The sequence below is a fragment of the Balaenoptera borealis genome (assembly GCF_965194805.1).
Source record: "Balaenoptera borealis genome assembly, chromosome: 10".
In the NCBI taxonomy this organism is placed as follows: domain Eukaryota; kingdom Metazoa; phylum Chordata; class Mammalia; order Artiodactyla; family Balaenopteridae; genus Balaenoptera; species Balaenoptera borealis.
Genome location: NC_138874.1, coordinates 108,104,571 through 108,120,756, shown reverse-complemented (window position 1 = coordinate 108,120,756; position 16,186 = coordinate 108,104,571). Strand labels below are relative to the sequence as shown.

The following is a 16,186-nucleotide window of genomic DNA, read 5'->3' as shown; positions in this document are numbered from 1 at the left end:
TGCCGGCCTGCCTTACAAATTTCAGACTTGCCAGCCCTCACAATCTTGTGAGCCATTTCCTTAAAATAACTATTCCTCTCCCTCTCTATATATACATATACCCTATTGGTTCTGTTTCTCTGGAGAACCCTGACTAATGCAAATAGGGAAACAAATTCTATCTTAAATGGAGCTAGAAGCACCTCAACTGCACCCCACAATACCCGAGGATGGGAGGCAGCTGGCAGAGCCGGGGAAAGGCGCACCTCCATGCCTGCGGACAGCGGTGCTCACGAGAAGCGCTAATTCACCAGGCAGGGCCCTGCAAAGCTTTGAACCGGTACTGCAGGAGGCAGGGGTGAGACGTGGGCTGGACAGCAGAGTAGCTGGGAAGTCCCCAGAGAGCAGTTAAACTCTCCAGGTCCCCACCCCATCCTCAAACCAGGACACTGTCACCTCCCCAACTTTTGAAGGAGGTAGAAGGTTTAACCATTCAAGGCTCTGGGCTGGGAAAAAGCAGGCAAGTAGAAAACAGGGCTGAACAATCAGACCGAAAACAGGGGCCTGAGGGAAGGTCTGCAAGGTGACCTGTGAGAAACCAAGCCCCTGGGCTTGGCTTCCAGAATGCCAGGTTCATGTACACCTGGCCAGAGACAGGGAAGGGGGTGCCTCCTCCAGGGAATGGAACGGCTTTTAAGTAAAGGCCAGATGCTAACACTCAGGGTCAACCAGTTCACCCCCCACCCACCCTTCAGTGAAGCCCACTTAAGGGGTTCTGTCCAGTTAGCTTCAGGGCTCCCACGCTAAATAAGAACATCCAGCCGAAGATCTCCAGATATTTAAGGAAAGCCAGATACCAAAAAACATGCAGATAAAGAGAAGGCGAGAGCAGATGATACTTGCAGACAAAGAAGAAAGAGACACTGTACTTATGACAAAAGAACCCGACGTTATTTTTTTTAAATCAGAGTTCAGGAAAGAGCTTTTGGAAATTAAAAATATAAAAATCATAATAAATTCAGTAGAAGGGCTGGTAAAAAAAATTTTTTAAATCTCCTAGAGAGATGAACAAAAAGACAAAGACAATAGGTAATAAAATTAAAAGATAAAATCAACCCAGGAGATTCAGTATCTGCCTAATACAGGATCCAGAGAAAAGAAATAGGGAATATAAGAGGGAGGTACACAAAGTTACAGAATAAAAGGACCCACTGAGAGACCAGAACAGTAAATACAAAGAAAAAAGCCCCAGGAAGGCACATCATTGTGAAACTTCAGATGACCAGAGCTGAAGGCTCCTAAGAGGTTCCAGAGAGAGAAAGAGAAAAGCAAAACGAAAGCAGGGAATGTCATTGGGTCTCTCTGAAGCACATGGTAAACTAGAATCCTGCACAGAACTGATTTTCAACCTAGAATTCTACACTCAGCTAGAAAATAGAATAAAGACACTTCAAACATAAATGACCCAAAACACCTAGCTCATGTGTACTCTCCTGGGAAATGACAGGAGAACGAGCTTGTCCTCCAGAGGCTTTCCCTGTTCCCCAACTGGAATTCCCAGCTCCCCAATCCCAGAGCACTGTGTTAAAGCACCTTGTATTTGCCCTGGTCCCAAACAGCACATGGCCACATCCGAGCATCCGGTACCCTCCCCAAGTGCAAGCCTGTACCTATAAAACACTAAGTACTCAACAAGAATCTGTTAAATCACCATCGGCCAGATATGCCTTGAAATTTTGTCTGTCATTTAAAGAATGCATCCCACAAGCACTGATTATCCCATAAATGCCCCCTTTTTATACGATAATGGACTTGTTTTAAAATGAAACATCTATGTGCACAATTCAAGCGCACTGGTCTTGCTTTAGTAAAGACTTTTTCTTAGACGTTAGTTTATTAGAGCAGTTTTAGGTTCACAGCAAATTTTAAAAGGTACAGAGACTTCCCATAGACCCCCAGCCCCTACACATGCAGAGCCTCCCTCATTAGCAACATCCTCCAGCAGTTGTTACAATTGATGAACCTACACTGACACATCATAATCACCCAACGTCCACAGTTTATATTAGGCTTCAGTCTTGGGGTTGTACATTCTGTGCGTTTCAACAAATGTATCAAGGCAGGCATCCACCATTACAGTGTCACACAGAGCAGTTTCACTGCCCTAAAAATCCTCTGTGCTCTGCCTATTCATCCCTCCCCCACTGGGACCCCTGTGGTAATGCTTTTCAATACTATTTGTTTGGAGTATGGGCAACATGTTTGCAGTTCTGCGGGCCAGGTCTCTCTGCAACTACTCAACTCTGCCATTGTAAAGTGAAAGCCTCCATAAACAATACGTAAATGACGGGCATCTCTGTGTTCCAATAACACTTTATGTACCAAACAGGCAGCCCACATGCTGTCATTTGCTGACCCCTGGACAACAGTATCACTTTATTCATTCCCACCATTTTATAGAAAAGAAGTTTCTTAATAGATTGACTTGGCAATAGTAAGGTTTTTTGGTTTTGTTTTGTTTTTTTTCAATTTTTCTCTCTGAAATCTATCCTCTTTCTGGAAGTTGAAACAACACCCAATCAAAAGCTGAGATGGTATGATGAAAGACAATCTCCTTTTCAGAATATCCCTGCTTTAAAGCCACATTGCCTTTCTCCACTTTAAACCCCAAGCTTCTCAAAACTCTGAAGGAAATCACTCGCTCTTTGAAACTGTGATCTCTGCTTTTCCAGCAAGCGTGGCTTAGGCTGCGTCACAGAGCAAGTCCCAGAGCACAGCTACCGCAGGGACGTGCCGTTTGCTGAAAGTCTGGCACATGAGCCCTTCAGGGCAGTGCCGTTGGACTGCTTATGATAAACTGAGAACAAGCTCTTTTGTTTCCAAAAGTAATCAATGTTTGTTCTTGTGTTCAAAGAAAACCAACTGTTCTGCAGGATGACATGTGGACATCGACTACCTTCCAGTCCCCAATTACCTGTGAACAGAACAGAAGCAAACCCGTGTTTACCTAGAATGGGGAGTTCGTCTCCGGAGATCCCTTGGTCCAGAACCCCTGTGTCCACTCACCCAAATGCAACCCACGAAGTTGATTTTACTGAAGGGAGAAAGAGTGTGTACACAAAATGGGAGTCCACTGAGGTCACCCCCTCTGAGGTCTGCCACCTCTTGGGAGGAGCAAAGAGTCACACCAACCACTAGGCTTCCTATTAGCTACAATAAGAAATCCAGAAAACAGCACTGATGGTTTTTCTAAGTGGATATGGCAGCTCCCTGCAAGGCAATCTCTGACCTGTCATAAAAAAGAGAAAGAGAGCAGATGAAAATACTCCCCAAAGCCTAGAGGCTGGGGAGGATTCTGTGTCTGCCAAGTAGTAAAAATCTGTAACATTATAAGTACATCTTAAGCAAAAGATAGTAATAGCCTCTGTCAAAAAACTTGTCTAGCACAGACAGGACATCAGCCTCGCATTCGACAAGGCAGCTGGTGGGCAGACTTGTCAGGAAACGCATTTGACAGGGAGGGTGCGCCTCTGAAAGAAACACTTTTGTGGGTCCCGGCCTCTACTGTTTGTGGTCCAGCACTCTTCTAGCTTGAGTTATTCACCAAATATAAGACCTATTTCCCTCCCAAGTTCAAATGCAACAGTAGCTACGAAATTGTGCTGCAGTCCTCAGTTAACAGTTTGAAAGCCAGGATTAAGGTCTTCCCACAGGGTTTCACTTCTTACTGCTTATAATTTTTGAAGCTCAGCACCAAGTCTTTGGGAGAACAGAACATGTCTTAGAACAACAGAGAACCTGAGTGACCCCACAAGGATACATACAGATGGAGAGCAGACAGAAGCGGACCCCAGGTGAATACCATCCCAGGTACCTCTAAACAATGCCAGCACAGGAATCCCTGACAGTAAGGAGACAGGAAATCAATACTGCAGGCATTCCTCCAGCTGGCACCTACACGGCCTCCGAAACAGACTCACTTAAAACAAAACATGACTTCAGAGAGGAAGAACAAACTTGGACAGGAAGTGATTCCAAATGGATGCGTGACCTTAAATAACGGGAGTGACTGGAGCCTAGAAGCACCGTGAACCCTACACCGTCACGCAGGCTGTGCCCCTGGCCATACTAACCTCAGAGGGCATTTTAGGAAGCACGCCCAGGAGCGTGCTTTCTCTCCATCTCCCCCGTGACTCCAAAGGCAAACCCTCCCCATGAACCAATGTGTTCAATCTAAGTCTCCTTTTTCTTTTCTCAGGGCTGCTGTGACAAATTACCACAAACCTCGTGGCTGAAAATGAAAGAAATTTATTCCCTCACAGTTCTGGAAGCCGGAAGTCCAAAATCAAGGTGCTGGCTGGGCCACGGTCCCTGTGAAGGCTCCAGGGGAGGCTCCTTCCCTGCCTCTTCCAGCTTCTGGTGGCTCCAGGTGTTCCCTGGCTTGCGGCTGCATCACTCCAATCACTGCCTCTGCCTTCGCGTGGCCTTCTTCCCTGCATCTCTAAGTCTCAATGTTCTTCTGCCTTTCTCTTCTAGGGACATCTGTCATTGGACTGAGGGCCCACCCTAAAGCCAGGATGATCTCATCTTGAGATCCTTAATTACATCTGCAAAGACTTTTTTCCAAATAAGGTCACATTCACAGGTTCTGTGGGCTAGGACTTGGACACACCTTTTTGGGGGCCATTATTCAACCCACTAAAGCCTCCAGTAAACTAGAGGAGAAAATGAGTTATTTAATTAAATGAACGTGGGCTGTGAACACCTTGTTGTATTTAATCACCTAAAGCCCAAGACACTATCGTGTTAGAGGCTGGCATGAAGGTCAGCTAAGTGTCCTTGAACAAGTTGCTGAGTCTGTCTAAGCTTCACTGTCCCTGTACACAGAGTGGGGACAACCAGACCTGGCAGGGCTGTGGCACAGGTTGACGGAGATCCACTTAGAGGGCCAGGCACCTCTATATGGTTGACAGGCCCTAATCTCTAATGACTCTGAGCAAAACGCCCAACAACCACTCTGCAGGAAAGGCCGTCCAGTTATTCCCTGATCCAGCCACTATCAGGGTGTGTATTAGGTACTTAGAAAAAAGAGAAAAGATTAAGGTAACAGGCTCGCCAAAGCTAAACAATGATCAGACCTGTGGGGAATCAAGGACTCCGGGTCAGGAGAGCAGGCTGTCCTCTCCCAGGTGGTCACCTGTGGGCCTGGCTCCTCTCCAATGATCCCAGAATCACCAACCTAAATATACAACCTGCCACTGCCCGTGGACTCCCCAGGACACGAGCTGTGTCTCACTTATCTTTGTGTCCCCAACACCTATCACAGTGCCTGGCACCTCAGTCACTCAGTAAACACTGAGGGAACGAATGAAGACACAAACCAGAACACTCTGGGAACCTCAGCCCTGAGACTAAACAATGCATGGATGACTGGGGTTTATTTGAAGCATGATACCAAGTACCTGACAGATACTGAATGGACTAAATAAGATAATGTACCTTAACATCTGGGCCTGGCAGACGCTCCAGAAATGTCAGTGACCCTCATCGCTTATTTTAACCCTCACTCCAACCAACAGCGGAGGCCTTATTCCCACTTTACACAGCAGGCACTGAGGCACAGAGAGGTTAAGTCACAGCGCTAGGACCCGGCAGAGTCAGGATGTGTCACACTTTAAAGACCTGTATGCTTTGCACTATACCACACCGCACCTAATTCATGTTATTTATTCTTTGCTTAAGGCTGGTCCCAGCTCACATACCCATAATCAGACTATATATTGGGGAGGGTGTATGTTCATTTATATACATATACATATATATACTATATGTTGGTACACACACACACACACACACACACACACACAACCTTCACTGAAGGAGTAAACTGGAGAGAACACTGAGCTGAAAGGCATAAGGTCCCAGGGAACATGGTTAATTCCCTTGCACTGTCAAGTTCTGATTGGTACTGCCAAAGGGTAAAGTGTCACATGTTACACTCTGCCGAGTTCACAAAAGCAACATATACAATGTTTTGTAAACTCCAGAGCCTTGTCCTCAGGCTTATTACTTCCTATTAAATATCTTGTTTCTAAGCCAACCAGTGAAGAAAAATGAACCATGCTCGACCTCCGTGTATCAACACTTTTCTCTCCACCTAAACTCCCAAAGAAAGCGATCAGAAGACATGACCCAGGAATTAGAGTGTCCCAGCCACTGAACTTACAGGAGGAATGGATGCTGGGGAAGCTTTTGCGGCCCTCGGACACCAGATCGGGGTCACCTGTGCAGTGCATTTCCGAGTTCATCACTCCATCTGGAAAGCAGCGGTAAAAGAAATCGGGGCGAGGTCTACAAAAGACACCATGGACATTTTCAATATAAAACGCTGCCATCACAAACAAACCCCAAGCTAACCCCGCTGTCCCCTGCTGTCCTAGCTCCTTCTTCTGCCATCAACAGCGCAGCCCGCCCCACCCCAAAGACACTATGGGCTTAGGCAAAGCTCAGGCTTTGGGGTCAGAAAGATCTGGGCTGGAACTCCCACTCTGCCACTTACTAGTTTTATGACCTTGGGAAGGTCATGTAGCCATCCCCCACCCCAGCCTCAGTTTCCACATCTGTAAAAAAGGGAGATCAATACCTACCCAAAGGTGAGGTCCTGCAGGTCAAGTGAGATGACTTCCAGGAGCCACCTAAGCACAGGGCCGGCGGAGTAGAGGGTAGTTCCTGCCTCCACCTATGGGTCTGCTACTCGGAGGCTGCTTCCAGGACCCAAGCCTCCAGGCTCCTCGTAGCCCTGTATCTTGAATTTGGACGGCCAACTGCCTGCCCTTCCTTAAATAGCAGGTCTCACTTAACCTCACTGAGAGGACCTGAAAGCTCAGCTCCAAGATGCAGAGCACAAGGTCGCCAGGTCGGCTCCTGGTCCAGGTTGCAGGGGAGGCTCTACAGGGAAGCAGCTACAAGCCGGCCCCGAGGCCGAGCCTCCTGCCACAATCACGGCTAACATGTACTGAGTACGTACTGCATACCAGACCCAGCACTAAGCACCGCCCATGGGTGCATGTTTTTTTAAATTTTATTTTCTTTTAAAATTTTTCTTGGAGTATAGTTGCTTTACAATGTTGCGTTAGTGTCTGCTGTACAGTAAAGTGAATCAGTTATATGTATACATAGATTCCCCTCTTTTTTAGATTTCCTTCCCAGTTAGGTCACCACAGATCACTGAGTAGAGCTCCCTATGCTAAACGGTAGGTTCTCGTTAGTTATCTATTTTATACATAGTGGTGTATATAAGTCAATCCCCATCTCCCAATTCGTCCCACCCCTCTTTCCCCCTTGGTAACCATAAGTTTGTTCTCTACATCTGTGACTCTATGTGTCATATGATTCTTACGACAACCCTGGGGCAGGCCCTCGGACCTCCTTCATTTCACAGGTGCAAAAATGAAGGCTCAGAAAGATTACCGTACTGCCCAAGGTCACACACAACCAGTAAGTGGCAAAGACAAGCTCCGAACCCCAGCAATTGGATTCTTGTACCTACACAGCTCACCCCATGCTTGTCCACCTCACTCAAGTGTGGATTCTCACACAGATGTGTGATGGTGAATTACTTCACATTAATTCAACTAACCTCTGCCGAACGCCTGCCGTGGACAAGGTCTTGCTAGCACTGTCAACACAATCCCCCTTTTCTGTACGAACTGGGTCACAGTTCACACAGACTGACTCACTGGTCCTCCAGCTCTGGGACCTGGGCCCAGTAACAATCTATCGGTATCTGTAACATATCAATTATCAGTAATCTATCAGAACTGCTGGCTTACTGTCTCTCCCCTATGTGGCTAGTGTTTCTCCAAGTGTGGCTATTCACCTACTGAACCAGAACCTCAGAGCGGACACGGCCTGGGAATCGGCATTTTATCAGACCCCACAGCAACTCTAAGCCTGGAAAGTTGCAAGGACACTGCAGCCCCAAGCCACGCACTGCCTGATCTGTATCCCTCTTCTGCCCCCTCAATGCCTGGCCAGCACCGCGCACCAAGTGTTTACATGATCACCGATGCTGCGGTTCCAAGAGGGGAACCAACCTGCCCAAGGCCAACAGCCAGTCAGGGCCAAGGTCAGGTCCTGAATTCGGGTCTTTTGACGGTTCGTCTCTACAGAGATTAGCTCACTTCCAGAGCAGTTGGGGGAGGAGGCAAGATAAACGGAGAAGAGAAATCACTTCCCAGGGGAGTAAGAGAAATGTGCCATGAGCCAAAGCTCAAATGCCAATCCATATTTCTTATTCCAAAGAGAACGATAAATAAGAAAGCTTATTTATTTTTTGGAGGCCGAAACTGGCAAGTGAGTGGGTGTCTGGTGAGGCGATGGAACATCAGTGGGGACCAGAGGTGCCAGCTGTGGGCTCTGGTCCACAAGGAAGTGCACTCAGTGGACACTGCTTTACTATTGACGCCCTGCTTTCTGAAATACTGAGTTCGTAATTCAAAGGAGAGGAAAGATCTGTGTTGAGGACAGAAATCTCAGAAGGACAACAACTTAAGGGAAAACCAGAAGAGCTCAAATTTGTCCCATCCAGTGCCCTGTGGCCAAGGCTCCTACATAGACAACCTTGAGAATCAAAGTCGCTATTTGTTTCTTTTTTGGAACTTACCTTCCCACTATTAATTTAATAGTGTTTGTGCAGACTCCATTCAAAGCAAGAGCCAAGGACACGGCTACAAAACAAAACCAACAGACAGAAAAATAACCAGCGGGCTCGCAAATCAAAACCATCATCATCATCATTATCATCATCATCACCATCACCTCTGTTCCGTCACACTACTATTTAATTTATGACCATAGAAATATGAGCAAATTAAAAAAGGGAGGCAAGTTTGAGCAGCTAAAGGAAAATGTAGTTAGAACAGGACTTTGGAGAGTGACTCGTAAAATTCCAAGCCCCTGTGACATGAAATTGATCTCTCCTCCTTGACTGAAATTTTCAATATCACTGAGAAGCCCATCTATCGTGTTCTGGCCTGATAGGAACAGATTTAATAGGACAGCATGTAGAATCTCTTTTACAGGTAGCAAGAAACATAACTTTTTTATTTCCTTCTGGCAATCTTCTCAGACACAATTCTAATCAGAGCAGCTGCTGGAATCCTACTGCAAGTAGGACGTGCCCACTCAGCCATCACCTCCTTGTTGACCCCATCTCTTGCCGACGGCTGTCCACTTGTTATCAAACAAATCACCGTTTCTGAGAAGGTGAAGTGTCCCCAAAACCTCGTTCGCTTTTGAAAAGACTTGCCCAGGTGGTGCTTCTTGCCACCTAAAACAGTAGGCACTTCTGGATTACATCCTTTAAAAATAGACAGCACGGGGACCTTCTCCCAGCAGCTTGGAAGGACTTTGCTGGATGAAGCACAGATCGTCCAAAGGGTGCAGATGAAATGAGTCATGGAGCTTTCCCTGTAAGGACCCTGCACCTCTCTCCTGTGTTTATCAAGACTGCACAAAAGGCAAGTCAATGCGATGAAAGGCCAAATGTTTTGCATAAGCAATAAAAACCTATTGATGCCCCGTTCCATTGCTTTGTTGAATAATAAAGCATATGAGTTACGATTTCCCTTTGGCAAGTATTAACTGTTCAATACTAGCTGAGATTTACGTAAGAAAATAGCAGTGGAGGGCCATTTTCGGAAAGGAGCTGCCTGGAGCAGTTCATGGTCATCAAGGGAGACAAATGTGTTATTCTGCAAACGGAAAGTACTGTGAACAGTCACCAGTCACCAAGGGCACAGGCCACTGAGGTGGAGACAGAACCCACCTGCTTTTTACAAGTCATGGGAAGCAAAGAGAACGGGAGGGGCCAGTTCAAATGAACACCTTTGTCAAAGGGAAACTAATCCCCTAAGCGGGGGCTGGGCAGCAGTGCCATGTCTGACTGTGGCAGCAAAGGCGGGACGGGCCACCGGGGGGGGGAGAGCAGAGCCTGAGCCAGCAGCACGCCACCACCTTTAAAATACCGAGCACGCAACTGGGGTATATAAACCGGAAGCAAGAGTGGGGGGACTTGGAGAGATATGATTACATTCTGCACGCACAGACCCTTCCTTCCTAAAACGCTGGCTTCCCTTCTTTCTCACAAGCTCACAGCACTGCTGAGAGGTCTCCTTTGCGGAGAGGAGGGAAAATGCCCTGGGCCACCTTCACTGCAGAATTCTCCCAGAGCCACGACAATTAACAGGCTGTGAAATAGCCCTGAAATGACAGGGGTCTTTTCTTGTCAGGGCTAGTCTAGCGGGCTCACTGTTGTGTTTTCCCAGAGGGGCCCTCTTATCCTGGTCCTAGCATGGCCTCTGCACAGAGAAGGTCTCTGGGAACAAGCATCACTAGCTGACCTCCCAATGCCCTTGGGGAACTTCAGAGACTGCTACATCAATCCAGAACACCATACACGTCCTCAACCTCGGCACCAGCTGGGTTTACTGGAGCACAGAGCAGTTCTCGGAAAAGCTTCAAGTAGCTGAGCTAGAAAATGTGTGGATGTGATATAAGCACCAACAGCTGGCAGCTTCACTCTCTGATCCAAAAGCCTGAAGGAGACAGAAGAGAGTGGGGATCTGGAGCGACAATATTTAGGGTGGAAGTCATTGCAGCCTTCCGGAAGTAAAATGAACTGATTATTATGTTCATCTGAGTAGCACAACCCCCAGGGGGACCAAGATAGGGGCCCTCTCACTGATACCAGAGGGAAGGCTGGGCTGAGATTAGACGCGTGACAGGCTGGCCAAGCAGGAAATGAATGGCGCCAATCATGGGGGCAGGGGGTGGCTTGTTGATTAACAATAACCCAGGGGGTCTGATTCCTAAGGGCTGTGTTTACAGCATCCCACAGCACTGCGGGCTGGAGAGAAGAGTCAGAAAGACAAGCCAGACTGTGTCTGATAAAGAAATTCAAAGCAGTGTGTCATGTGAGTTGGCCTGCAAGTGGCCTATATGGAGGGCACTCCTGCTTATAAGCACCCCAGAGGATTAAGAGGGGCTTTTGTTGTTGTTACTTTTGTTGTTGGGAATTCAGCACCACAGTCCTTCCAAAACAGGGTTCTCCGTTTTACAGACCTGGCTGTTCTGCAGCCAAATCCCTTAGAGCCCGATGCTGGGTGGGGCAGGCCTCACTCGTCCAAGAGCAGATGCACAAAGGGGGCTGCTGTGGACAGGCAGATCAGGGGAGCTCTCAGGGTTCGGGTCTGCTGAAGATGCCTGGGTAAAGAAGGGACTAAACCACCCTCACTGAGAAAGTCCTGCATCCCAGGTAACAGTAGAAAAGCTACACACCTAGTTTTCTGTCCTTGGTTTTTAGAGATCACTCTCCCCAACCCCTACTTCCAAGGCTTCCTAAAAGCAGCAATTTAAAACAAACTGTGTATACAATGGGAGGTTCTTCATCATTTTTACAAGGCAGGCTCTCATTTATCTAGGCAAACAGAACATCCAATAACTCCGCCTTCTCTGTTAACATATAGGAGGCTGGGTATGGGGTGCAATTTTGAGATGTCATCCTAAGGGAGATTTAGCTGAGAATGAAAGGTCTAGGGAAAGTTACTGTAAGCTACTCACTGCCATAACAACAGCCCAGCTCCAAAAGCGGGCAGTAAATTATAACCATAACCATGAAAGACAGTTCCTACCCACAGTCACATATCTTGGGACTCCGTGTCAAGGGAGCGGCTAGAATAACAAGTGAAGCAGAGGGATTTCCAGGTCAACTGAGAGGGCTCCTAAAGGGACATCTGGGGGACCACAGTGATATCTGTCCAGATGCTCGAGCCACATGTGGGAGGGCACCTACGCCCTTCCTGGAAAACCTGACCTTTCCACCACCTCAGCTGAGGAGACAGAGACCATGTGACGACCAAAGCTTCAAATCACAGTTAAGCAGCCGGGGGTACACACCTGACTTCAGGGAAGGCATCCACAGGCGGGCCAGAGACTCGGGACTTTTGTGTCCAGGCTTGAGAAATGAGTCGAGCCCGAGTCTCCACCTGGGAAGTCTAGACCACGAGATGCAGTGAAACTTCGAGGTGGCACTGGAGCTTAACGGTCATACAGGTGTGGGCCAGGGGCACCCACCACTGCGAGCCCAAACCTCACACAGACCAAAGGTGCAGGCAGCAGAAACGACGTCCAGACAGGACACTGAGGCAGGGAGTGAGAGGAGAGGATGGGCACATCGCAGAGAGGAGGGGTCATAAGGTGACAGGGGCGCCTCCACCCCTCGTGGCCTGGATACCTATTCCGTCCCCATGAGGCTCCTCTGTCCTTTTTTCCCCTATTTTTGGATGTCTGTGAGATTGCTTGTTATAGCCCTGTAACCAAACCTCTAACTTATTTGATGTAATTTCAGAGGAATTCTGTTCTTTTCAATTAGACAGAGCCTAACCAAAGCCTGATTATGTAAGAATGTTCCCTGTCCCTTTACTGCTCTGCCTTCCCTAGATCTCACCCTCATCTTCCTTCCCTTACAAAGAACAAGGGAGACCATGTTTCGCTACATTTTCATTTCCTCAAAGCCCAGTAATTAACAAACATAACCTTTACTGAAGAATCTCATATTTCCAGATTTACTACCTAACTGAATGGTGAGCCTATACAACACACCAACAAACACAATGTGTGTGATGGGTTGGGTAAATTTAACGTGTCATGTCAAAAAATAAACCTAATTCAGTTTTCCTAACCATCAAAAAGCTAAAAACCTGGCCTCCAGGTAGTTTATTTTGGTTGCTAAACAAGCCAGATAGTTTTGCTTTCTCTTAATGCTGTCATTTCTCAGTCTTTTGATTAATATGCAGATCAGAAAAAAATGGATTTAACCCTAAAAATGTCAGACTCATGTCACATGCAGATATGGCTCAGCTTGGGGAGAACTGATAACGATGGTGTTATAATCAATGGCAAAGATTGGAGCATTCTTTACATAATAACAGTTGATTAACTGCCAAAATGTCCCCAAACTGAAGATGAGTTATGGAGTTTGTTTCCAATTTACATTATATTTTACATCTGCTTTTGCACATTTTTGCCTCTAGCCAATGGTGATTGGTCAAGGAGTCTGTGGTTGATTTTTGAATTGTCCTTAAATATGGGCCTATTAGCCACAAATGTGGGGTTGGACAGTCAGTGGTGACAAAGTTTCAGATTCACTTTCCCTTACAGCCAAGAGCTGCCCTTCTGGTGTGCCAGGGAAGCACAGAGCTCTGATGGCGAGTCTGACACTCACTTTCAGCACAAGGGACAGCGGCAATGGGCTGACCCTGAAGATAAGGTACTTACCATCCGTGCACTGGTTCTTCTTAGGGATAAAAGTTTACCTTGTCTTGTGTTTCCAAACTTAATTTGACGAAGAGAAAAATCAGCTGGGTGCAACTGAGACTTTCAAAATCTAGCGACCTAAATAATTAAGTTCAGCCCCATCCCTTAAAGCAGGAACTGTGAATACTCTACCTAGGAAGGCCTCCTTAATTTCAGTCTTGTCTGTTCGCCGGATAATTTTCACCACACAAATAACAGCCAGAGGTGTGAGGAAAGAAATTGCCTGGAAGAAATAACAAATGATCCCTTATGAGGATAGCAGTTTGCTATCAGAGGGCTGATTGATAATTAGCTACAGTTAGCTTCGTTTAGACTCACTAGTTGAATGATCTTACTGAACTCCTGACCTCAGACGAAGAAGGATTTATATCTATACTTAGAGACTCCACAGACTTGAAAAGTCAGAGGTCTGATTATGGGTTATAACTGATTTGTAATTGCTGGGAGCCACGTTTAAAGTGGTGGCTCTTTAAACAGAGAAGAACAGTCCATAATTATAATGACTCATCTTTGCCAGTAACCCTCCTCCCGTCCTCCCCTGCAGAGGCGTGGAAGAACGCTTGGCCTCCCATCCTCAGCACTCTGGCAACATGGGAGCACATGGGACTTCCTTAGAGTTGATTGATTCATTCCCCTTTGATGTTCTTTTGTTGAATATTCATTTCCACTGCAAAGCAGAGGTTAGTCCTTTTCCATGAAGTCTCTCCTCTTCCCTTCCTCCATCTCCTTTCTTCCCCCGGACCAAAGCACTCAGGAGTGCAGTAAGTGCTTAATGAACCAAGCTGGTGGGATTCAGATGCAAGCGACACTCACTACTGAACCTTCTATGAGGCAGGAACTACGTTTGGGTACCGTCAGGTACTGGAGTCTCTTAAATCCTCACGCTGGCTTTGTGACAATTCTTTGCCAGGCTTGGGGACTACAGGATGTGCCCAAGGACACACAGCTGGTGAGTAGCAAGGCCAGGCTTTGGAGGCCAGGTTTTCTGCCTCTCATGTCTAATCTTTACTCAGCATTCTATAATTAGTACATTGTTTTCAACATTCCAACAATCAAGAAAAAGTTATTTATGTTATTTCCTTATGATTATAATGTCTCAGGATAACAATCAAAAGGGATTATATATCTCACAAATCTACAATCGGCTCACAGATGGTGGGAACAGTGAGGTGTGTCACTATTAACCAACAGCGTTCCCACTTTGGGAAATCTCCACCTGGGCTCTAATCGGTGTCACTTTTTGGAGAGGGGCTTTCTAACAGGACTAAGGCATGGCTAGAAGATACTCTCCTTTTTTAAAAAACAGAATTCATCCAAATGCACACAGTCTTTTAAAATAATTTCGGATGCCCTGCACACTTGCTACAGCCAGACTGCCAGAGCTCAAGGCATCTTGGGAACTCCTCTTTGGGAGCTGTCTTCAGAGACAGTTCCTGAGACATGAAAACCCTTCTCCTTACTGACTGGTTTCTTTCTGACCACAAATGGTAGTAACCAGCTTGATGAGCCTCCTTATCGGCAGTGGCCCTGAATGACTTGGCTATTAAAATGCCACATCAGTAAGTCCTATCGCCACGGAGGGTATTCAGAAGACTGTGACACACGTCTAAGGGCAGCTGTACAAGAGAAGATTCAGAACTGAAGCAGAGGATTTCCCCAGGGGCGACTCAAAAAGGCAACACTCGCTTGTGAGTTAAGAGTTCCAGCAAGTCTGTGAGTTTCCACGCGTGCCTGGGTGGCTCTCACACCTGAATACCTGCCGGGCTTGTCAGAATGCTGCGTCCCTCAAACACTCATACAGGACAGGTCTGGGAATCTACACTGTGTAACAAGCATCTCAAATGATGCCGGGGACTGAGAAACACTGCATCAGTTTTGACTCATACATTCAGTGTTTAGAGAACAATGGCTGAAGCCCCTGCTTATGGAAGTCCAAAGTTACGGTCGAGGTCAAAGAAGTCCTGAGCTTTCTGTCTCCTCTCACTTTGGGCACCATAGACCAGCCACCACCCCCAAACAGGAGAAAGCAGCTCACTGAACAGTGCTGCAATGACCCCACCGACAGTCAAACCTTAAATATGAGAAAGGAGAACTGAAGAAAATACTGTAGGACAATCTCAGCTGGCACAGTGTGAGGTTAGACAGAAATGGAACCCCAGAGAAAATATGATTCGGGGAGACTTTCCCTCCAAGGCTCCAGAGGCCGCCTACAGGAGATGATCCTGAGCAGGACTGTGGTGACCAAACAGGAGATGGGGCACCGCATGGGAGACCGCGGCTCCAAGCCCGGGAGTTGGAGCCGGAGAAGGCATCAGAGCTGCCCAGTGGCTCTAAGCGCACAGCTTCAAGGCCAAGGGGGTCTCTCTTAGCACTGCTTGTGGCCTCAGCTCTCCTGCTCCTAATTACATCCCCACCCAGACTCGCCCAACCAGACAGCACTTTAACTCTCCTAGGTAGATGCACATTGGTCTGTCTTCTAGAACCAAGGACAAACTGCTTCCTGGGCCAAGGCTAAGCACCAGGAGGGCCCAGGGCTTCCCATCTCACGAGCTTCGCAGGTGAGGAACTGCAGCCATCAGGCTAGGGTCCCAGCCCCCCGCCCAGGCGGCCGCAACAGAAATGTCTGCACGTGACTGTCAGGGGCCTTTCTCTGCTCCTATCATCCTAATGGCATCTCGGTTCTGGTCTCGCTCCTTCTTCCTGGAAACGTATCTGCCGTATCCTTGGGCAGCGCAGTCCTCAAATCAGGACAGAGACTTACTTACATTTACCACCTGCTCCCCCCAGCTTTTTATAACCATCTTTCAACCAGAAGTTGGAATTAAGAGAT

The 16,186-nt window shown here is 47.2% G+C and overlaps 1 protein-coding gene and 1 long non-coding RNA gene across 14 annotated transcripts in view; one reads left to right on the top strand and one right to left on the bottom strand.

Moving 5' to 3' along the window:
* The window catches only part of PLPP4 (phospholipid phosphatase 4), a 567,241-nt gene that overhangs the window by 154,043 nt on the left and 397,012 nt on the right, over positions 1 to 16,186 (bottom strand). For 8 of the 13 annotated variants that reach the window (XM_082407045.1, XM_082407044.1, XM_082407046.1 and 5 more), the window contains 3 exons: positions 13,489 to 13,579; positions 8,645 to 8,708; positions 6,206 to 6,330 (listed from right to left, as the gene is read on the bottom strand). The exons of 2 other annotated variants lie outside the window; for them this stretch is intronic. In XM_082407045.1, coding sequence (XP_082263171.1) covers positions 6,206 to 6,330; positions 8,645 to 8,708; positions 13,489 to 13,579 — 280 coding nt within the window. 3 more of the 13 variants (XM_082407038.1, XM_082407039.1, XM_082407049.1) reach the window with 3 other exon arrangements.
* The window catches only part of LOC309635585, a 712,727-nt gene that overhangs the window by 333,324 nt on the left and 363,217 nt on the right, over positions 1 to 16,186 (top strand). The gene's annotated exons all lie outside the window — the stretch shown is intronic.